Source organism: Schistocerca americana, chromosome 1 (assembly GCF_021461395.2).
Source record: "Schistocerca americana isolate TAMUIC-IGC-003095 chromosome 1, iqSchAmer2.1, whole genome shotgun sequence".
Taxonomy (NCBI): domain Eukaryota; kingdom Metazoa; phylum Arthropoda; class Insecta; order Orthoptera; family Acrididae; genus Schistocerca; species Schistocerca americana.
Genome location: NC_060119.1, coordinates 1,137,529,633 through 1,137,553,772, shown reverse-complemented (window position 1 = coordinate 1,137,553,772; position 24,140 = coordinate 1,137,529,633). Strand labels below are relative to the sequence as shown.

At 40.6% G+C, this 24,140-nt stretch overlaps 1 protein-coding gene across 2 annotated transcripts in view; it reads left to right on the top strand.

Annotated features, from left to right (window-relative positions):
• Nucleotides 1-24,140, top strand: part of LOC124619227 (inorganic pyrophosphatase) — a 130,312-nt gene that overhangs the window by 92,660 nt on the left and 13,512 nt on the right. For both annotated transcript variants that reach the window (XM_047145476.1, XM_047145468.1), the window contains 2 exons: nucleotides 13,591-13,804; nucleotides 19,277-19,386. In XM_047145476.1, coding sequence (XP_047001432.1) covers nucleotides 13,591-13,804; nucleotides 19,277-19,386 — 324 coding nt within the window. The remainder of the gene's footprint in view (nucleotides 1-13,590; nucleotides 13,805-19,276; nucleotides 19,387-24,140) is intronic.

Here is a 24,140-nt window from a genome sequence, read left to right as displayed (position 1 = left end):
AACTTCCTATTGAAATAAATTTTGGCAAGCAAATTTGTGGTTTCAAATCTCTCTCCAATTTAGATTTCAAGAAAGAAAATAATGAATTTTTTGAAAATATAGTATAATTTGATCAACAAAAAAATCTGCTCACAAAGTCGCAGCAGGATAAAACACAAGTCAGCGAAATGTGCAAGCTTTCAGAGCCACTAGATCCCCCTGCTGGTGGAAGAAAGAAGGAAGAGGGATGAAGGAGAACAACTGACAAGGTTTAGGAAATCAGAATTACGGAAAAATGTCTCAGAACCCTGGGTCAGGGCAGGCTTCCCAGAAGGTTCTGCACGGCTGCCAACTATTACGGATTGTCCGTAATTGTTGTGGATATATCACCTTAATTACAGAGTTACAGGAAGTTACTGAAAAATTACACAAATAAACATCTTACAATTTGATTTTCAAAAAACTTGAAAAAGGTACTGATTTGTTTCATTAATAATAAGGTAATAAAATGATTTATAGTGTGTGACAATTTCCTTCCTGAGTATGCAAGAAACCTGTCGGCGAATCATTTCGTCACCGCAGTTCACTAATGGTGGGTGTACACAGAGTTCGAAACATGCTCTGAAACATTGTTCAAAGCCAGTACTGGCTAATGATGTTTGCAACATGTTGTCAACATGTTAGCAATGAAAAAAGAGTCTTCTATGGCTGTGTCACTACAGATCAAAGAGACAATGTTCCTGGAGTGCTATTGCCAAATGCTGCTGCCTGTAGTGCTGTGTGTCATCTTTTCCTGTGTTCCTTCACAAAATAGTGGCTAAGAAGCAAAATTACAAATGTGATGTGTGAATACTTGAAACAGAAGCTTAACTTTTCCGGTCAGTACCAAAAAAGTGTAATTGTATTCGGCTTTGAACATTTAACACGTATTGTGAACATTGTTAAAGACTGGAAGTTTTTGACCTACCTAATGTGACGATTATTAAGTGTAAGAGGCCTGTTGTTGTTGTTGTTGTTGTTGTGGTCTTCAGTCCTGAGACTGGTTTGATGCAGCTCTCCATGCTACTCTATCCTGTGCAAGCTTCTTCATCTCCCAGTACTTACTGCAACCTACATCCTTCTGAATCTGCTTAGTGTATTCACCTCTTGGTCTCCCTCTACGATTTTTACCCTCCACGCTGCCCTCCAATGCTAAATTTGTGATCCCTTGATGCTTCAAAACATGCCCTACCAACCGATCCCTTCTTCTAGTCAAGTTGTGCCACAAACTTCTCTTCTCCCCAATCCTATTCAATACCTCCTCATTAGTTACGTGATCTACCCACCTTATCTTCAGCATTCTTCTGTAGCACCATATTTCGAAAGCATCTATTCTCTTCTTGTCCAAACTAGTTATTGTCCACGTTTCACTTCCATACATGGCTACACTCCATACATGGCTACACTCCATACATGGCTACACTCCATACATGGCTACACTCCATACATGGCTACACTCCATACATGGCTACACTCCATACATGGCTACACTCCATACATGGCTACACTCCATACATGGCTACACTCCATACATGGCTACACTCCATACATGGCTACACTCCATACATGGCTACACTCCATACATGGCTACACTCCATACATGGCTACACTCCATACATGGCTACACTCCATACATGGCTACACTCCATACATGGCTACACTCCATACATGGCTACACTCCATACATGGCTACACTCCATACATGGCTACACTCCATACATGGCTACACTCCATACATGGCTACACTCCATACATGGCTACACTCCATACATGGCTACACTCCATACATGGCTACACTCCATACATGGCTACACTCCATACATGGCTACACTCCATACATGGCTACACTCCATACAAATAACTTTCAGAAACAACTTCCTGACACTTAAATCTATACTCGATGTTAACAAATTTTTCTTCTTCAGAAACGATTTCCTTGCCATTGCCAGTCTACATTTTATATCCTCTCTACTTCGACCATCATCAGTTATTTTACTCCCTAAATAGCAAAACTCCTTTACAACTTTAAGTGTATCATTTCCTAATCTAATTCCCTCAGCATCACCCAATTTAATTTGACTACATTCCATTATCCTCGTTTTGCTTTTGTTGATGTTCATCTTATATCCTCCTTTCAAGACACTGTCCATCCCGTTCAACAGCTCTTCCAAGTCCTTTGCTGTCTCTGACAGAATTACAACGTCATCAGCGAACCTCAAAGTTTTTACGTCTTCTCCATGAATTTTAATACCTAGTCCGAATTTTTCTTTTGTTTCCTTTACTTCTTGCTCAATATACAGATTGAATAACATCGGGGAGAGGCTACAACCCTGTCTCACTCCTTTCCCAACCACTGCTTCCCTTTCATGCCCCTCGACTCTTATAACTGCCATCTGGTTTCCTGTATTTTACCCCTGCCACCTTCAGAATTTGAAAGAGAGTATCACAGTTAACATTGTCAAAAGCTTTCTCTAAGTCTACAAATGCTAGAAACGTAGGTTTGCCTTTTCTTAATCTTTCTTCTAAGATAAGTCGTAAGGTTAGTATTGCCTCACGTGTTCCAACATTTCTGCAGAATCCAAACTGATCTTCCCCGAGGTCCGCTTCTATCAGTTTTTCCATTCGTCTGTAAAGAATTCGCGTTAGTATTTTGCAGCTGTGACATATTAAACTGATAGTTCGGTAATTTTCACATCTGTCAACACCTGCTTTCTTTGGGATTGGAATTATTATATTCTTTTTGAAGTCTGAGGGTATTTCGCCTGTCTCATACATCTTGCTCACCAGATGGTAGAGTTTTGACATGACTGGCTCTCCCAAGGCCATCAGTAGTTCTAATGGAATGTTGTTCACTCCCGGGGCCTTGTTTCGACTCGGGTCTTTCAGTGCTCTGTCAAACTCCTCACGCAGTATCTTACCTCCCATTTCGTCTTCATCTACATCCTCTTCCATTTCCATAATATTGTCCTCAAGTACATTGCCCTTGTATATACCCTCTATATACTCCTTCCACCTTTCTGCCTTCCCTTCCTTGCTTAGAACTGGGTTGCCATCTGAGCTCTTGATATTCATACAAGTGGTTCTCCTCTCTCCAAAGCTCTCTTTAATTTTCCTGTAGGCAGTATCTATCTTACCCCTAGTGAGACAAGCCTCTACATCCTTACATTTGTCCTCTAGCCATCCCTGCTTAGCCATTTTGCACTTCCTGTCGATCTCATTTTTGAGACGTTTGTATTCCTTTTTGCCTGCTTCATTTACTGCATTTTTATATTTTCTCCTTTCATCAATTAAATTCAATATTTCTTCTGTTACCCAAGGATTTCTATTAGCCCTCGTCTTTTTACCTACTTGATCGTCTGCTGCCTTCACTACTTCATCCCTCAGAGCTACCGATTCTTTTTCTACTGTATTTCTTTCCCCCATTCCTGTCAATTGTTCCCTTATGCTCTCCCTGAAACTCTCTACAACCTTTGGTACTTTCAGTTTATCCAGGTCCCATCCCCTTAAATTCCCACCTTTTTGCAGTTTCTTCAGTTTCAATCTGCAGTTCATAACCAATAGATTGTGGTCAGAATCCACATCTGCCCCTGGAAATGTCTTACAGTTTAAAACCTGGTTCCTAAATATGTCTTACCATTATATAATCTATCTGCTGCCTTTTAGTATCTCCAGGATTCTTCCAGGTATACAACCTTTTATGATTCTTGAACCAAGTGTTAGCTATGATTAAGTTATGCTCTGTGCAAAATTCTACAAGGCGGCTTCCTCTTTCATTTCTTCCCCCCAATCCATATTCACCTACTATGTTTCCTTCTCTCCCTTTTCCTACTGACGAATTCGTCACCCATGACTATTAAATTTTCGTCTCCCTTCACTACCTGAATAATTTCTTTTATCTCGTCATACATTTCATCAATTTCTTCATCATCTGCAGAGCTAGTTGGCATATAAACTTGTACTACTGTAGTGGGCATGGGCTTCGTGTCTATCTTGGCCACAATAATGCGTTCACTATGCTGTTTGTAGTAGCTAACCCGGACTCCTATTTTTTTATTCATTATTAAACCTACTCCTGCATTACCCCTATTTGATTTTGTATTTATAACCCTGTATTCACCTGACCAAAAGTCCTGTTCCTCCTGCCACCGAACTTCACTAATTCCCACTATATCTAACTTTAACCTATCCATTTCCCTTTTTAAATTTTCTAACCTACCTGCCCGATTAAGGGATCTGACATTCCACACTCCGATCCGTAGAACGCCAGTTTTTTTACTCCTGATAACGACGTCGTCCTGAGTAGTCCCCGCCCGGAGATCCGAATGGGGGACTATTTTACCTCCGGAATATTTTACCCAAGAGGACGCCATCATCATTTAATCATACAGTAAAGCTGCATGTCCTCGGGAAAAAATACGGCTGTAGTTTCCCCTTGCTTTCAGCCGTTCGCAGTACCACAACAGCAAGGCCGTTTTGGTTATTGTTACAGGGCCAGATCAGTCAATCATCCAGACTGTTGCCCCTGCAACTACTGAAAAGGCTGCTGCCCCTCTTCAGGAACCACATGTTTGTCTGGCCTCTCAACAGATACCCCTCCGTTTTGGTTGCACCTACGGTACGGCCATCTGTATCGCTGAGGCACGCAAGCCTCCCCACCAACGGCAAGGTCCATGGTTCATGGGGGGGCCTGGTCACATGAATATTGTGTGTGTGAGTGATAACAAATAAATCGCACTGTGGTTGTCATAAGTGTTCAACAATGAATATGGTCTTGACTTTTGATTTTGGAAAACATAATCTAGGATCCTGGCTTCTTAATTGCAGTGTGATTTAGGTGAGACGGACACAGCTACCGAGAAGACAATATCGAAAAAGCAAAGCAAGGTAGGTCAGGAACACTGCGCACTATCTACTGGGTGAGGAAATGTTTATCTACATCCAGTTGTGATGTGAACTTTAAGTGGCACTAATACAAGGATTCAGCCTGGCGCGTTACACGGCACACTAAGGGATGAATACACGAAGCAGATTCAGAAGGATGTATGTAACAGTAGTTAATCAGATAAGCAGCAGCTTGCACAGGATAGTATAGCACAGAGAGCTGCATTAAACCAGTCTCTTGATTGAAGACCTTAATGAGGCAGAGGAGTGGCTCTGGAACTTCCGGAGTTGGTTTCCAAAATACTAAACAGAAATGTTACTCCCTCAAAGTGCTGTGTTGCTTTGCACAGCAGCAGTGAAATAGATAAAAAAAAGTAAATCAGTGGCAAAAAGTCAATACCGTTACTGCGCAATAGCGATCGAAATGTCACTGATGGTGCCACTAAAGCGGAGTTACTAAATACAGGTCTCCGTAATTCCCTCACGAAAGAAGATCAAGTAAATATTCCAGAATTTGAAACCAGAACAGCTGTTAGCATGAGTGACATAAAAGTAGATACCTTAGGTGTTTCAAAGCAACTCAATCACTTAAGAAAGGCAAGTCTTCTGGTCCAGTTGGTATACCAATCAGGCTCCTTTCAGAGTATGCAGACACAATAGCGCCTTTCATAGCAATCATGTACAACTGCTCACTTGACGAAATGTCTGCTCCTAAAGACCCTAAAGACTGGAAAGTAGCACAGATCACACCAATATTCAAGAAAGGAAATAGGAGTAACCCATTGAATTACAGACCCATATCACTGACCTCAGTTTGCAGTAGGATTTTGGAGCATATACTGTACTCGAACATCATGAATCACCTTGAAGAAAACGACTTACTGATACATAACCAACAACGATTCAGAAAATATCGTTCTTGTGCAACACAGCTAGCTCTTCATTGCCATTAAGTAATGAGTGCTGTCGACAAGGGATCTCAGATCGATTCTATATTCCTAGATTTCCAGAAGGCTTTTAATACAGTTTCTCACATCGACTATTAATCAAATTGCGTGCATATGGAGTATCATCTCAGTTGCGTGACCGAATTCGTGACTTCCTCTCAGACGTCACAGTCATAGCGATAGACGGTAAATGATTGAGTAGAACAGAAGTGATATCTGGTGTCCTGCAAGGTAGTGTCATAGGCCCTCTGTTGTTACTGATTTATATAAATGATCTAGGTGATAATCTGAGCAGCCCCCTTAGATTGTTTGCAGATGGCGCTGTAATTTACTGTCTAGTAAAATCGCCAGACGATCAATTCCAATTACAAAATGATGTAGAGAGAATTTCTGTATGGTGCGAAAAGTGGCAATTAGCACTAAGCAAAGAACAGTGCGAGGTCATCCACGTGGGTGCTAAAGAAATCTGATAAATTTTGGGTATACGATATATCGCACAAATCTAAAGGCTGTCAGTTTCGACTAAATACCTAGGAATTACAATTACAAGCAACTTAAATTGGAAAGACCACATAGATAATATTGTGGGGAAGGTGAAACAAAGACTGCGCTTTGTTGGTAGAACACATCGAAGATGTGACAAACCCACTAAAGAGATAGACTACGTTACACTTGTCTGTCCTATGCTGGAACATTGCTGTGCAGTATGGGATCCTTAACAGGTAGGATTGACAGAAGACATCGAAAAAGTGCAAAGAAGGGCAGCTCATTCGTGTTATCGCGCAATAGGGGTGAGTGTGTCACTGATATGATACGTGAGTTGGGGTGGCAGTCACTGAAAGAAAGGAAGTTTTCTTTGCGGCGAGATCTATTTACGAAATTTGTCACAAAATTTCTCTTCCAAATGCGAAAATATTTTGTTGACATCCACCGACCTAGGGAGAAATGATCACTGTAATAAAATAAGAGATATCAGAGCTCTAACGGAAAGATTTAGGTCTTCCTTTTCCCCACGTGCCATTTAAGAGTGGAATGGTATAGTAGTAGTATGAAAATGATTCAATGAACCTTCCGCCAGGCACTTACGTATGACAACAATGTAGATGTAGAAATTAAGTCCCTTGTTCCTCAATACTGCAGCAGCAGCAACAACAGGATTTGTTATGACTTGTGAAAAATTTGTCATCAGTACTTTAAATTATGACAGTTTCTGTGAGGCAGAATTGAATGTCTGTGGGAGACAAAAGTAGGTATTAAATATGTCAGGGGGGAGGGGAGTTGGGGGTCAACAACTAGATTCCATAAATCACATTCATTGGGAGTGAGAGTGACATTGATACTAACGAAATTTTCTTTGTTGAAAATGGTAATTTGGAGACACTTTAATGTGAAACTAAAAATAAATATATGTTAGATGTATCTTCTTTAATCTTAGAAGAAAGATTAGGGAAAGCTTTTGACAATGTTGACTGGAATAATCTTTCAAATTCTAAAGGTGGCAGGAGTAAAATACAGGGAGCGAAAGGCTATTTACAATTTGCACAGAAACCAGATGGCAGTTATAAGAGTCGAGGAGCGTGAAAGGGAAGCAGTGGTTGGGAAGGGAGTGAGACAGGGTTGTAGCCTCTCCCCGATGTTATTCAATCTGTTTATTGAGCAAGCAGTAAAGGAAACAAAAGAAAAATTTGGAGTAGGTATTAAAATCCATGGAGAAGAAATAAAAACTTTGAGGTTCGCTGATGACATTGTAATTCTGTCAGAGACAGCAAAGGACTTGGAAGAGCAGTTGAACGGAATGGATAGTGTCTTGAAAGGAGAATATAAGATGAACATCAATAAAAGCAAAACGAGGATAATGGAATGTAGTCGAATTAGGTCGGGTGATGCTGACGGAGTTAGATTAGGAAGTGAGACACTTAAAGTAGTAAAGGAGTTTTGCTATGTGGGGAACAAAATAACTGATGGTCGAAGTAGAGAGGATATAAAATGTAGACTGGCAATGGCAAGGAAAGCGTTTCTGAAGAAGGGAAAAATTGTTAACATCGAGTGTAGACTCAAGTGTCAGGAACTCATTTCTGAAAGTTATTTGTATGGAGTGTTGCCATGTATGGAAGTGAAACATGGATGATAAATAGTTTGGGCAAGAAGAGAATAGAAGCTTTTGAAATGTGGTGCTACAGAAGAATGCTGAAGATTAGATGGGTAGATCACATAACTAATGAGGAGGTATTGAATAGAATTTGGGAGAAGAGGAGTTTGTGGCACAACTTGACAAGAAGAGGAGACCAGGTGGTAGGACATGTTCTGAGGCATCAAGGGATCACAGATTTATCATTGGAGGCCGTGTGGAGGGTAAAAATCATAGAGGGAGACAAAGAGATGAATACACTAAGCAGATTCAGAAGGATGTAGGTTGCAGTAAGAACTGGGAGATGAAGCAGCTTGCACAGGATAGAGCAGTATGGAGAGCTGCATCAAACCAGTCTCGGGACTGTAAAATCATAAAAACATCATCTTCTTTAAAGTCGGAAAATGTTTGAAGTATAGTGTTCAAAGGCCTAAACTAGAGTTTAAATTTTTAAATTTTCTGGTGCATGGGGAGGGAGGGGGTGAGCAGTGGAGGGGGTCGGATTTCCCGTCCATGTCTGCAGTGTGATCACTAGCAGCCTCTTCTCAAGGTTGTCAACTATGGTTCTGGGTGACTTCTTCATAAATCTGTTATTTTCTAAACATTGACAGTCCTTTCCCATCATCTTTCTTCTTTCCCTTAACCCTTCTGCCAGGAGGAGGAGCCGCCACTGGATCCGAAAGTTTGGAAAGCTCGCACATTTCATTTTCGTAAATTACCAGGTCTTCAGTAACAACTCATGAAAATTTCAGTTTCACTAAAAATACTCCATAAAAATGGATGTGACAACACAAAGGGAGTAACCAGATTTGAATTTTCCACTAAGTTACCCAGAAGCCAATCACTTTAGTGTTTTTAAGATACAGAACATTTGTTACTCTGAATAAACCTTGTTGACACTCGGCATAAGCAAACATGCCGTACAAATATATAAGAAATGGTGCACAGTATAATTCCTAGTATCACATTGGTAAGAAATTACTTATTAGTAAAATCAGTATTAGGTACAACTAGCTGTTGGCTTGTCAGACAATTCAAACATGGCTGTGTGGTTCAGATCACCCTGGCAGACTTCTTTGTTATTGCTGTAGTGTGTTGCATATCTTGAGCATAAAATTGACAGAGCAAAGAAATTGCAGTTCTTACAATATTTTTGAGCCTGAAAAGGCCTTGCGCTTAAATGACATCTGCATTTTGCAAGGGAGAAAAGCAGGAATAGCGTTTGAGTGACATTTCCAAGTTTCCTTGGAGTTCTCGGTGTGGGGTCAGGCCACTTATCGTGCATAGTGCTGCAGGTGGTAATTGGTCAAGAAAAATAACCCTATGATCTGAAAAGTATCCCTGCACTGTAACTGCCTTTTGCACTGGATCTGGTTATGTTGAGGTTGGTTTCCTACCTCAGGACATAGTTCCCACATTGCTAGTATTTTTGTTATTTCTGATTATCCTCACGAACCATTGAAAGTCCACAAGAGGAGATCCAACTCCACGTTACCAAACACACAGGGTCAATGCAAGAAGACTTGTTCATATATTTAACGTCTCGACAGTCTGTCTATCCTGTATACTGTCAGATAATTGTCTGCTGAGGAAAATACTGATTTGTCAGAAACTGTTTTGTCAGTTACGATTAACATGGTCCCCTGCAAACAGGAGGTACCTGTCGTTATTAATTTGATGACCATACTTTTCCTTGTAGCTCCATCTTTACCAAACCTTTATCCACCAACATGGAAAAAGTGGTTGTGTTCCTACTGCACTTCATTTAACAAGTTTACGCCAATTTATTCACAACGTGACTCATAAGTCAGTGTTGAAACAGGCCAGAGTCAGATTGTTGCATACCTACTGGATTCTCCAGTTTCAAGCTAAAATTTTATCTTCTAAAAAGCGGGGCTTTTAGAAATGCCATGCCATGCCATGCCATGGACTGAACTTCAATGCCAAATAATTAACTCCTTCCTCAAGAGCAGTGATGTGTTTGCGAATAGGACATTGATTCTAAGGTATGACTCAAGAATAAAGTGCCTGGAGTCTCAGGTTGAATGGGTTTCTCACCTGGACTTAATTACTTGTCATTTTCTACCATACAATAATGATGTACTTCCACGCGTGTGTAATTCACCGTGTTGCTGTGATAATACCACCATGTGAGATACACAAGGTAATACACGACATTATTCTACAGGAAAACCCTGTTTAATTAAATTATTGTTTCGCCAAGGTGGCCACATTTCCTTTTACAGATCTGCAAACACACACATTGACTCAACTTGCTTCTCATTGGCTAGAGGCAACAAACAAGTTTTGTGGCATTGTGTAAGGGAGCAGTGTTGGTTCTAAACTATATAAAGTTACGTGGTGGAGTCCCTGGAATACTTCATATCTGTATTAAGCTAAATGTTCTGTTGGAAGGTTGTTAGTGCTTTAAATAAATATTCAGGGTATGTTACTTCAGAACTGTTCACAAAAAAAATTAGGAGTTCAATCTGGAAAATTTCGCATAATTACTTTACCCTGCTTTTTCATGTCCAGAGATGTCAATTTTTTGGCCCAGTACTGGGCTAAGTCAAAAGCTTCAGGCTTGCTTACTCAAGAGATCTAAGGAGCAATGTGCAGGAAAATTTCAGTGTGTTAAATGATGATCCATGTTTCATATTTCTCCGCTGTTGCACTTATCAGGTTCTAATATGCCCCATTTTATCAGATACGTTTTCCAGGAGTTCTGATGCAGTGTAGTGTCATTCAACATCACTTCGTTGATGTTCTGAAATAGGGTATCAGACAGGGGGTTCGCCAAGATGTAACTGAGGAACTGATCTCCTGATTTTAGTCTCTTTAATCCATAGAGGCTACCATATAGTTAACACCATACGAGGTGCATTCAAGTTCTAAGGCCTCCGATTTTTTTTTTTTTTTAATTAACTACTCACCCGAAATCGATGAAACTGGTGTTACTTCTCAACGTAATCGCCCTGCAGACGTACACATTTTTCACGACGCTGACGCCATGATTCCATGGCAGCGGCGAAGGCTTATTTAGGAGTCTGTTTTGACCACTGGAAAATCGCTGAGGCAATAGCAGCACGGCTGGTGAATGTGCGGCCATGGAGATTGTCTTTCATTGTTGGAAAAAGCCAAAAGTCACTAGGAGCCAGGTCAGGTGAGTAGGGAGCATGAGGAATCACTTAAAGGTTGTTATCATGAAGAAACTGTTGCGTAACGTTAGCTCGATGTGCGGGTGTGTTGTCTTGGTGAAACAGCACACCCTCGCAGCCCTTCCTGGACGTTTTTGTTGCAGTGCAGGAAGGAATTTGTTCTTCAAAACATTTTCGTAGGATGCACCTGTTACCATAGTGCCCTTTGGAACGCAATGGGTAAGGATTACACCCTCGCTGTCCCAGAACATGGACACAATCATTTTTTCAGCACTGGCAGTTACCTGAAATTTTTTTTGGTGGCGGTGAATCTGTGTGCTTCCATTGAGCTAACCGGCGCTTTGTTCCTGGATTGAAAAATGGCATCCAAGTTTTATCCATTCTCACAACCGACGAAAAGAAAGTCCCATTCATGCTGTCGTTGCGTGTCAACATTGCTTGGCAACATGCCACATGGGCAGCCATGTGGTCGTCCGTCAGCATTCATGGCACCCACCTGGATGACACTTTCCGCATTTTGAGGTCATCATGCAGGATTGTGTGCACAGAACCCACAGAAATGCCAACTCTGGAGGCACTCTCTTCAATAGTCATTCGGCGATCCCCCAAAACAATTCTCTCCACTTTCTCGATCGTGTCGTCAGACCGGCTTGTGCGAGCCCGAGGTTGTTTCGGTTTGTTGTCGCACTATGTTCTGCCTTCATTAAACTGTCGCACCCACGAACGCACTTTCGACACATCCATAACTCCATCACCACATGTCTCCTTCAACTGTCGATGAATTTCAATTGGTTTCACACCACACAAATTCAGAAAACGAATGATTGCACGCTGTTCAAGTAAGGAAAACGTCGCCATTTTAAGTATTTAAAACGGTTCTCATTCTCGCCGCTGGCGGTAAAATTCCATCTGCCGTACGGTGCTGCCATCTCTGGGACGCATTGACAATGAACGTGGCCTCATTTTAAAAGAATGCGCATGTTTGTATCTCTTTCCAGTCCGGAGAAAAAAAATCGGAGGCCTTAGAACTTGAATGCACATCGTATGTCCCTTTGAGCTGCTCATTACATTCATGAGCTACCCTTTGGGACTGCTGAAACCTAAAGCTTGGTAGAGTTTTTCCAGTGGAATGCACTTCACGCATCCTGTGATTAGCCTAGGGGTTTCATTAAGTATTATATCGATCTCCTTTACATACGCTGGTCTAGACCAGACAGGGCAAGTGTAATTAGTTGTGGAAAAGTGCTAAAGCGATGGTTCTATGCACAGTAGGTTTGACGTCCCACTTAAGTGGCATTAGCTTTCTAAGAATTCTGCTTCTTTCAGTTACCTTATTTTATGTTTTATCACATTGATTGTATATGAAGTACGTGCCAAGCATCACTGAGAAATGTGTTAGCTGGTCTGTGTTCTTGAGGGTAGACACATTCTAGTTAATGTGCAGTTACTATGCAGTGCCTTTGGCTGTAGAGGGCACAAGCAAATACTCTCATATTCAGTTTGCTCACCTCAATAACAATCTTGAATTTTATTTGGATGAAATTTTTGTGTTACTGGTATAGTTGTAGAACATTGACAGTATTATTTTCTCATTCCAAGTAAATTTTGTCACCGTTTCCTCCAGTCTGATACCTTACATGTTGCATTTCAGTTTTCAGTGCTGTGCTTGTCTTTAACTCAGATGTCCACTGCTTTCTTTGTGTTGTGAAGGTGCTTCATGTATAAAAAGAGAACAGAGAATGAACTCCAAAGCCTGGGTTTTAATTCATGCCTGCATCATAGTGTAATCAGGATGTTAAGGAGCTTTCTCGTGATGGCTCTGTAGTTTCTTGTGTAATTAAAAAAATTATTTTGATGTTCATGACAATATTAGACTGTAATAGTACATAGAATAGTAATACTTCAAAGTGAATGATTAATATCTGAAATTTTCTCTTGGCAATGAGTGTTGATACTAGTCCTTCTGGGAGATCAAAACTGCATGACAGACTGTATATAACTCAGGACCTTGGCCTTCTACAGGGAACTGCTCTACTGACTGAGCCACCCAGGCACAACTCGTGACCCATTCTCTCTGCTTTACTTCATCTCATACATTCCAATCTTCACAGAAGCTGTACTGTGAAGGTAGGAGATGAGTTATGGGGGAAAGTATAGCTGTGAGGATGGTTTGTGAACTGTGCTTTGGCAGCTCAGTCAGCAAAACACTCACCTGCAAAAGGCAGAGGTCCCGAGTACAAGCCTGGCACAAAGTTTTAATTTGCCAGGAAGTTTCAGACTGACTCCTCATGTAGATCATTTGTCATTACCTTTCAAGCATTTGTCATTCTGCTAAAGTTGTACCATATATCTACTTCTACTGATTATAAAATATTATAATTATAACAAATTATGTTTCTGTAATTGAGGTTTTTTATCATGATGAGCTGAATAATGATAAATTCTAAATGTGTCTTAGATGTTGGAGATGTAGAGAAACATTTCCCTGGCCTGCTGAAAGCAACAGTAGAGTGGTTTAAGATTTACAAGATACCAGATGGAAAACCAGAAAATCAGTTTGCATTTAATGGTGAAGCAAAGAATCAAGAATTTGCTCATCATGTAATTGAGGATGTTCACAAATACTGGCAAGGTTTGGTGAAAGGGGAAGCTGAAGCAGGAGGCATATCATGGTATGTTCAAAGATGTCGTATTTTCTTATGTGTTGCACATTATAAGAATTGTTGTCTAGTACTTAGCTTCAGGAGATGAAATTTTTGTTATAGCTAAAAAATAGTTCCTTTTAGGGCAAGAGGAAGGATAGTTAAAAAGGGACAGGCAGATCACTTAGACCTCGTGATGAGAGGGTCCTGTCTGTTGTGATTCTGAGGAGAGATAAAGATCTTCACTATGCAGGGAAATATTGCAATATAAATTCAATGAAATGGTCTTCCATTAGGTTTTTTTGTAGTGTTTCATGTAGATATGGCCTTGTTCCTCAGCTATCTTCTAAGTTCTTGATATTCTAGTAATGGAATTCGTCTCGCTTACAAGTGTGCATTGTATTAACTTACAGTGGTACAGTTGTCATTAAAGTTTGTCAGTCATGGCTACTTGGAAGCCTCAAGTCTTTAAGTGGTATAATCTCTCTCTCTCTCTCTCTCTCTCTCTCTCTCTCTCTGTCTGTGTGTGTGTGTGTGTGTGTGTGTGTGTGTGTGTGTGTGTGTGTGTGTGTGTGTTTTGAGGGGAACGTTCCACGGATGCTGTCACTTACCAAACGAGAAAGTGCTGGTAGATAGACACAATAACACACACACACACACACACACACACACACACACACACACACACACACAAATTTCAAGCTTCCGCAACCCAAGATTGCTTCATCAGAAAAGAGGGAAGAACGAAAGGATGTAAATGTTTAACATATGTCTGCCTGTGTCTGTATATGTGCGGATGGATGTGTGCGTGTGTGCGTACACCTGTCCTTCCCCAAGGTAAGTCTTTCCATTCCCGGGATTGGAGTGACTTCTTACCCTCTCCCTTAAAACCCACATCCTTTTGTCTTTCCCTCTCCTTCCCTCTTTCCTGATGAAGCAACCTTGGGTTGTGAAAGCTTGAAATTTGTGTGTGTGTTAGTGTGTTTTTTACTGTCTATCCACCAGCGCTTTCTCGTTTGGTGTCTCTTCAGAGTAGCCATCACTGACATACAAACTTTAATGACAACTGCACCACTTTCAGTTAATACAATGGACACTTGTAAGCGAGACAAATTCCATTGCTATAACATAAAGAACTTAGGAGATAGCTGAGGAACAAGGCCATTTCTACATTAAACATTGTACAAAAAAAAACCTAATGGAAGACCACTTCATTGAATTCATATTGTGCGCATGCTTTCTACCAGCTTGTATTTACTGTAATTGCTATCCTGTCTTCATAGCAATTAACTTTCTAATCCAACAACATACTGAAACAGGGTGTATACGACCCAGGAGATCCGGGGAAAACCCGGGAATTTTTACACCCGGGAGAAAACTGGGAAAAATCCGGGAATTTTTAGAATTTCGGGAATTATTTTAGTTTCAGTTAAATTTTTGTAATGTTGACTGGTAAGAACTGTTACTCTAACAAAGGATATTACTGTATCCCACTACTGCAGAATAATACTGCAGCAGTAAAACATGAACGAGAGAGAAAAAACGAAAATAAAACTTAAATTTCAAAGGAAATGTGCCACACGAAATAACACAGTGCTTGTACAAGCATCTGCCAACAGCAAAAAGTGTCAACGGCTTTCGGAAGACTATGCAATGCTTCATAACAACAAATTGCCTTCAATGATCTTGATGTCACAACTGTTCACATTAGACTGATTTAATCAGTTACCAGCGGGCTCGTGCAGTTCAGAGTCGCGTATGAGTAGTACCTTCTCCCACTTCTGGCTACAGAAATATGGCTGTTGGCTGTGTAAGCAGCAGCAGTAGTAGCAGCCAGCCACATGGTACCCAGAAAAATTTTTTACTGATGCGCCCAAGCTTAGAGATTCATGCGTATACAGCAGGCCCGTATCTAGTGGGGAGTGAGGGGAAACCGGGGTATCTGAACCGGGCGGCAATTTCGGGGGGGGGGGGGGGGGGGGGACGAATGCATATTCTTGAGAAAAATATCTTGCTTCACAAAGCAGCTAGCATCCAGAGCATGTCGGTCTATTGATTATTCAGATGATTTTGAAACACACCCCTGCTGGTTCTAAGTTGATTTCTGAATGAATAATACGTTGATTTTTGAATGCGTGCATAGTGTAAACCAGGGGAATCCTCGTCACATCTAGAAATAAACTTTCTTGCTGACAAAACGGGACGGGGGTATACGAGCTGAGCGGAATAAGGCCGAACCGGAGAATGCCAACTGCTGCTTGTTTATGTGGTTGTTTCGGTTTGCGAATGTTCAGCATTGTTATAATTACTAGCGAAATCCATAGATTCAGACTACCAGGGTGGAAATAAGACTAACAGGTAAGAAAGATTACGTATAATCTTCTCAGTGTATCCAAGAAAGTGAAATTTTGACAAACTTTTTGGCCAGATCGCTACATGAGACAGGGCCAGTTGTAGTCCCCTTCTAGCAGCCGCTTAAGTTCTATTCTGGGAGTAGTGAGGAAAATAATTGCTGGATAACTAAACCAGTGATTGTGGCAGGGTTAGCGAAGTTTCCCAGAGAATGACAATGGTAGGAATAGTTACAGGATTAGTGATGACAAGACTGTTTGTTAGGATGAGGAAGGAGAAGAAACGGGGACATCACACAAATTATGAAAGAATGACGATTCCAGATTTATACAAAAATTTAATTCTACTGCTTTTCGGTCTCGTGCACGAGAAACTGGAGCGTAAGAATGAAATGCGAAACTATTTCCTAATGTAAAGCTTTTTGCTTGTAAGAGGCCAAATACGTATTTTGTATTCATACTTCGTGAATTATATTCTGGCGTATTATAAAAATGATCATTGTTGCCAAAAAAAGTCATGCTTCTTTGGTGTGTGTTAAAAGTGCTGAAATATTAGAAAGACCTACACAACAACATCTCTATTTTTCATGTAGCGAAACGTTTGACGAACTTTGCTAAGGTAATAGTCCTTTCGCTGAAAGGAAAGCACGCCATGTAAAGCTGTAGCAAGATTAGAGAGAAAAATCGCTAGGACCTAAGGATTGAAGAAATGTGTACTGTCCTGCCTGTCTCTTGTCTTTACTGGTTTTAGGTGTCCTATATTTAATTTTATGATAGCAGGAGAGGCGCTACAGGACATTTTAATTTCCACTGTCCATTACGAAATATACACGTTTGAGTTCCACAGAGCGAAATACAGTGACGTGTGGTATAACAATGTCGTTTGAAGATGCGTGGCACCTCACTGCACACTTAAGACCAAATAACGTGTCTTACATTTCCTCGAAGATATACCTTTTTTGTATCAGGCTCTTCAGAAAGACGTGAAAAGATGGATCCCCCCCCCGGGGGGGGGGGGGCGGGTGTTGTCTCCACGTGGCCCGTTTATACATTTAGTGATTTTTCTGTTCCCTCTTTGTTTACTGCTCTCATGTCAAATGAAAAAAAGATGGATTTCTGTGGCTGGGAGCTATCAAGTGAATTAAAATACATTCACATAATTACGGAAGGGTAAACTATGTTACTAGTTTCAGATTTTATTTTATTTCCTCCTTGCTGGCAGTCAAGCATTAATCGCCTTGCAGGACAATGAAGCTTTTTTGTCAGTTCGATAAATAAATTTGGCTTTTATTAAGCTTTCCTGCTTAGGCTATCAATTTATTCCACACTATTGGCTAGTTTCAACTGTTCACTGCGTTTCATTTCAGGTGCATGTTTTCATCTTCTAGCACGTATGGCACTATGCCATAATAAAGAACCAAACATGAGATATTACAGTACTGGTACTCCAACAAAATTTACCTCTGAAAACGACACAGAAAGCATCATATCCGGTCGAGCCCTACATCATTGAGAATCTGGACATACGAATGTGCACTGTAAGGCGAACTATGCATTTTAGTATGGTTCACGAAATTCAGATGCTCTTAGAGTATCCTCTGATGTCTTGTTTTGTTTATAACATAATGCAAGATCTTCTAATGTTTTACACATATGAACATACGGGCCTCCTACATCACCGTAGCTGTGCAAGCACGGTTGACACCTCTTATCTGACAACTGCTGAAATGAATCATTTCTAACAGTTCACGGGAAAATATTGCGAATTGTTGTTCAGAAAGCGTTATTTTCTAAGCAAGATGAACTATGTGCAAGAATGTACAATGGATTTCTTAGTGTTTGGTCTCTTTTCAAAATCAGTTCTTTGATGACAAGCCATTTAGAAGAATTTCGAGCCCAGAAGATCAGAGATTCATGTCTGTATTTAAAGTTTTGCTAGCGCATTCGTGTGATGTATCTTAAAGTGTAAAATGCGCTAAACAGATCAACATTATAAGTGAAAGCTTAGCTTCTCTTGTAGCTTATTAATCTTAGAGACAAATATTATATGCGAAAGCTTTGCTTTTCTTGTAGCAACACTATGTGTATTATTTAAACCATTAACTTTTCCTGTTGGTTGAATTTGAATTTAAACTTTTGTAATACGAGAATATGCAGCGTACGTGTTGCTGCACATCAAAGATCTTTCCAAAACGTGTTTCTTTCCCCTGAGTATCATTTTCTAAAGTTCCGGGATATTCTGCGCTGCTGTATAAAGCAATATCCTATAAAAGGACAAGTTCTACAGTTCCGAGGGAAAGTATACTGTCACATAATATGGCAAAAGCGTCTTTTCACCTGGGAGAAAATGTATTTTTAAACGGGGGATCCAGGAAAAATCCGGGAATTTTTTCTCCTTGTCCGCGTATACACCCTGTGAAAATTCAAACAAGCCATTGTGTATTTGGATTGTTTTTGAAGCATTTCTGGAAAGTTCTCAAATGTTTTACAATGTATAATCTTGATGAAGTTTGTAGTCTGAATTTTTATCAACAGACCCTGCAGTAATGGAATGAAATCGTAGCTTGTACTGAAGTTAATGACTGTTTCTTGTTAGACATTTTTAAAGCAGTTGCATGTACAGTGTGCAGCTGTTTATACAAACATTGAATGTCCTGGAATGCTGGTATTTATACAAACATTCAACATTCCAGAATATACAAACATAAGAAAATAAATTCTGAATAACAAATAATTGGTGCTAGTTGGGTTTGAAACAATACACTAGCCAGCAACAGTAACCACTGTACGGCATGTGCCAAACCTTGGCAGCAGTACCATTGACACTGAAATGTAAAGTTCAAAAAAAATTTTGTACGTTGGCAGTCAGATAATCCACAGCAGGTTATAACTTGCTATATTTTAATATTTGGACATCTACAGCCCACTGATCTGTACATTTCTCACAACAGTATTTCCACCTGCTCCTGCAGATTTTTTGCATCTGCCTCCCTTACACTATTATTGTATATTATTACATGTAGAAAGTACATAAGTTTGTTACATGTAAAAAAATTATATGATAAATGGTCCTGGAAGAATGGTTTTTGTCAACCATAGTAGAATTTCTGTTGTACATATTTTAATGCTATTTATTTTTCCTGTTTTTCAGTGTTAATGTTACGATAGCAGACAGTTCTTTCAGAATTGAAACGGAAGATGCTGAGGAAGTAGTATCGAAAAGCCCAGCACCAAGTGCGGGATCAGAACCTGAACCTATTGGTAAGAATGTTACATGGAAGTAAAAGTATCAACACCGTAAGGAAAAGGATCGATTGTTACTCACTGTGAAGATTACATGTTGAGTTACAGACAGGCACAATGAATAGACTGTTACACATTTAGCTTAAGACCAAAGACTTCAGCAAGCACACCTCACCTTGTGTGCACATAAAGTAACTCTAGCAGCTCATACTGGAATACAGCTGTCATGTTGAATGGAAGCAGCAGTCTGGAGAGGTTGGGGGAGGTATAGAAGGGTACGGATGGAAGGAGAGAGGTGCACTATCTGCAAGTGTGTGCAGGCACTAGACTACCAACAGGAGCAGTGTCAGGAAGCTGTGGATCTGGGAGAGAGGGAGTGGGGGAGGGGGAGTGGCGAGCAAAAAAAGAGTGGAGCAGGGGAGGGGAAAGACTGGTGGTTGTTTTGGCAGAGGGCAGGCCGCAAAAGCTCATCTCCTTTTCCGTTCCCCGACCCTACGTCCCTGCCCCATAGCCTCCTGATGCCACACCTGGTGTCAGAGTTGGCATGTCTCCTCCTAGTCCCTGCACATACTGTCACAAAGTGCTCTTCTTCTTTTCCCCACCTGTACCCAGCTACCTTTCCCTCTTCCCCATCCTGACCCCTTCACATTACTGCTTCCATTAAACATGACAATTGCATTCCAGTCCGAGCTGCTGGAAATAACTGTACTGTGTGTGTGTGTGTGTGTGTGTGTGTGTGTGTGTGTGTGTGTGTTGCTTTTCTGAAGAAGGCTGTGGCTGAAAGATAAATGTGTAACAGTCTCATTGTGCCTGTCTGCAACTCATTGTCATCTTCACAATGTGTAGCAGTCTATCTCCCTCCTTACATTAACGTATGGAAAGTTCTGGTTCAGGGTTAAGAATTATTTAGAAATGAAGGACACAACTCACCAAAAGGCAGAACCACTGAGCCAACAGGTACATGAACGAAAAGGTACAGAGATGCATTCTGAAAGGTAGCAAAGTGCTGTACCTTTTGTTTGTGCACCTGGTGGTGATGCAGCACTTCTGCCTTTCAGAGAGTTGTCTCCTTTATTCCTAAACAACTCATATTTCCTTATATTGTTGAAATTCCAACTTGGAGTTTCCATTGTTTCATTTAGAACTAAAACTACCGCATTCTACACATGGAAGATAATGTCGGGCTGGTCAAAATACAGGGTGATTCAAAAAGAATACCACAACTTTAAAAATGTGTATTTAATGAAAGAAACACAATATAACCTTCTGTTATACATCATTACAAAGAGTATTTGAAAAGGTTTTTTTTTTCACTCAAAAACAAGTTCAGAGATGTTCAATATGGCCCCCTCCAGACACTCGAGCAATATCAACCCGATACTCCAACTCGTTCCACACTCTCTGTAGCATATCAGGCGTAACAGTTTGGATAGCTGCTGTTATTTCTCGTTTCAAATCATCAGTGGTGGCTGGGAGAGGTGGCCGAAACACCATATCCTTAACATTTTCCTGGGCTGCGAACAAATGCTTGCTGGATGCGTACTACATTTTCATCACTCGTCCTCGGCCGTCCAGAACTTTTCCCTTTGCACAAACACCCATTCTCTGTAAACTGTTTATACCAACGTTTAATACACCACCTATCAGGAGGTTTAACACCATACTTCGTTCGAAATGCACGCTGAACTCAATAACACAAAAAGCTTTCTGTTGAGCGGCCGCCATCTTAGCATCAACTGACGCTGACGCCTAGTCAACAGCGCCTCAAACGAACAAATGTACAACTAAATGAAACTTTATAGCTCCCTTAATTCGCTGACAGATAGTGCTTAGCCCTGCCTTTTGTTGTTGCAGAGTTTTAAATTCCTAAAGTTGTGGTATTCTTTCTGAATCACCCTGTATTATTAACTGTGATAGAAACACCTTATTTATGGAGTTAACGTACTTGTAACATAAAAATGTTCACAGATTCTCTTTTTGTAATATATTGTTTCTAGACATGTACTCAGCCACCAGTAAGTCTCTGTTGCCCTGACCCACTGTCCTGTCAGACTATATGTAAATTACTATAGTAAAGTATAAACTAAAGTTCGTGAAATAGGTAGACACCAGGCTGGTCAACAAGGGACTGCATGGAAGCCTTTGACCCGTTTAGTGATTTTACATATGACCAGAATTTTCCGAGGTTATCTGCCAGGTCTTCTGCTAACGTGTGATTGGGGGTAATTGTTTGCTTCGTGCATAGATCATTGTTGCCTATAGGAATAAGGAAAGTGGAAAGTGACAAATTAATCTGCATCTACACAGATGTCCACAAGCCACCATATGATGGTACCCTCCTGTATCACTACTAGTCATTTCCTTTCCTTTTCCACTCGCAAATAGTGATGGGAAAACAATTATCTGCTTGGCTCCATATGAACCCCAATTTGTTGGATCTTACCTTCATGGTCCTTACGTGCAATGCATTTTGGCGGCAGTACAATCACTCGGCAGTCAGCTTCAAATGCTGGTTCTCTAAATTTTCTCAATTGTATTTCTTGTAAAGAATGTCATTTTCCCTCCAGGGATTCCCATTTGAATTCTCAAAGCATCTCCGTAACACATGCTGTTAAAACCTGCCGGTAACAAATTTAGTACCCTGCCTCTGAATTGCTTCGATGTTACCTTTCAATCTGACCTGGTATGGATCCCAAATACTCCAGCAGTACTCTAGAATAGGTCACACCAGTGTCATATATGCAGTCTCCTTTACAGGTGAACCACCCTCCCTAAAATTCTCCTAATAAACATAAGTCGACCATTTGCCTTCCCTACCACAGCTCTCACATGCTTATTCCATCCCATATCACTTAGTAATGTTACACCCAGATATTTAAATGATATGACTGTCAAGCAGGACCCTAGTAATACTGAAACCAAACTTTACAGGTTTGATCTTCCTGCCCATCAGCATTAACTTGCATTTTTCTACATTTAGGACTAGCAGCCATTTATTACAGCAACTGCGAAGTTTTTCTAAGTCATCTTGTGTCTTCCTACTGTCACACAGCTTCAACACTCCTTATCATACACCAAGCCATCATCAGTAAACAACTGCAGATTGCTGCGCACCCTGTCCCCCAAATCATTAGTGTATATAGAGAACAGCAGTCCTATCACACTTCCATGGGACACTTTTTACAATAGCCTTGTCTCTGAACACTCGCCATCAAGGACAACATACTGGGTGCTGTTATTTAAGAAGTCTTCCAACCACTCACATAACTGTGAACTTATTACATATGCTCGTACATTCGTTAACAGCATTCAATTGGGGCTTACGTCAAACGCTTCCCAGAAATCTAGAGGTACGGAATGTGCCTGTTTCCCTTCATCCATAGTTGTTCTGAGTATACCATGTGAGAAAAGGGCAAGCTGAACTTCCCCATGAGCTATACTTTCTAAAACCCTGCTGATTCGTGCACACAAGCTTCTTAGTCTGTCAAGTTCATTATATTCCAACAACAGTTTGGGATATTGGTCTTAATCTTGCAGATCCCTTCTTTTACCTGCCTTATATACTGGGGTCATCTGCACTTTTTTCCAGTCACTTAAGACTTTGTGCTGGGCAAGAGATTCACAGTAAATGCAAGCTAGATAAGGGGCTAGTGCCATACAGTAGTACTTGTAAAATTGAACTGGGGTCCCACCTGAACCTTGTAATATGTTTGCTTTTAAATCTTTCAGTTGTTTCTCTGTACCAGGTATGCTTATTATTGTGTCGTCCACACGGGAGTCTGTTCAGTGGTCAGACACTATGTTTGTACAATTGTCCTGTGTGAACAATTTTTTGAACATGAAATTTAAAACTTAAGCATTTGTTCTGCTGTTTTCAACTGCCACACCAGGCTGGTCAACAAGGGACTGCATGGAAGCATTTGACCCGTTTAGTGATTTTACATATGACCAGAATTTTCTGAGGTTATCTGCCAGGTCTTCTGCTAACGTGTGATTGGGGGTAATTGTTTGCTTCGTGCATAGATCTTTTCAGACGCACGAATCTCTACTAACCTTAGATTGTCATCATTTGTGTGTTCTGTTTTGAACCAAGAGTGCATCAGTCTCTTTCTCCTTAGCATCTTAGAGATTTAGTTATTAAACCATAGTGATTCTTTTCCATACTCTATTCACTTACTAGGTATGTAACTCTGCAGACCACAATTTACAACCTGCTTAAACTTTGCCCATAATTCCTCTGTATCCATCTTACTGGTACTAAGTGATTACTATTCACTGTCAAAGTGAGATGTTAATAACTGCTTATATGCTCTATTAGCAGAAACACTCTCCTAGCCTTCTCAACTGATTCATTAACTTTTGTAATGATCGTTACTGTAATGACATCGTGATCACTAATCCCTGTTTTCGTATGTAAGGTCTGGTGTATTCTGTTGCATGTGGATGTGGGCTGCCAAGCTAGCTACTCAAGACAGCTATCATAAAACACATAGAAAGTATTGCGCATCACTGAACACCCCCCCCCCCCCCCACACACACACACACACACACACACACACACACACACACAATCCATAGACATCCCAATCTGCACTCAGTAGGTTAAAGCCGCATCCAACTAATGTTGCATGATCTGGGTATTTACGCACTATTGACCCTGGACTTTCTTTGAACGACTAGAACTGTTATAGCAGAATCAGGTGGCTGGTACAAACATCCAGCAGTTAACTTGGTTTAACCTCCACCTATTATAAGTGACAAGATAACTTCTG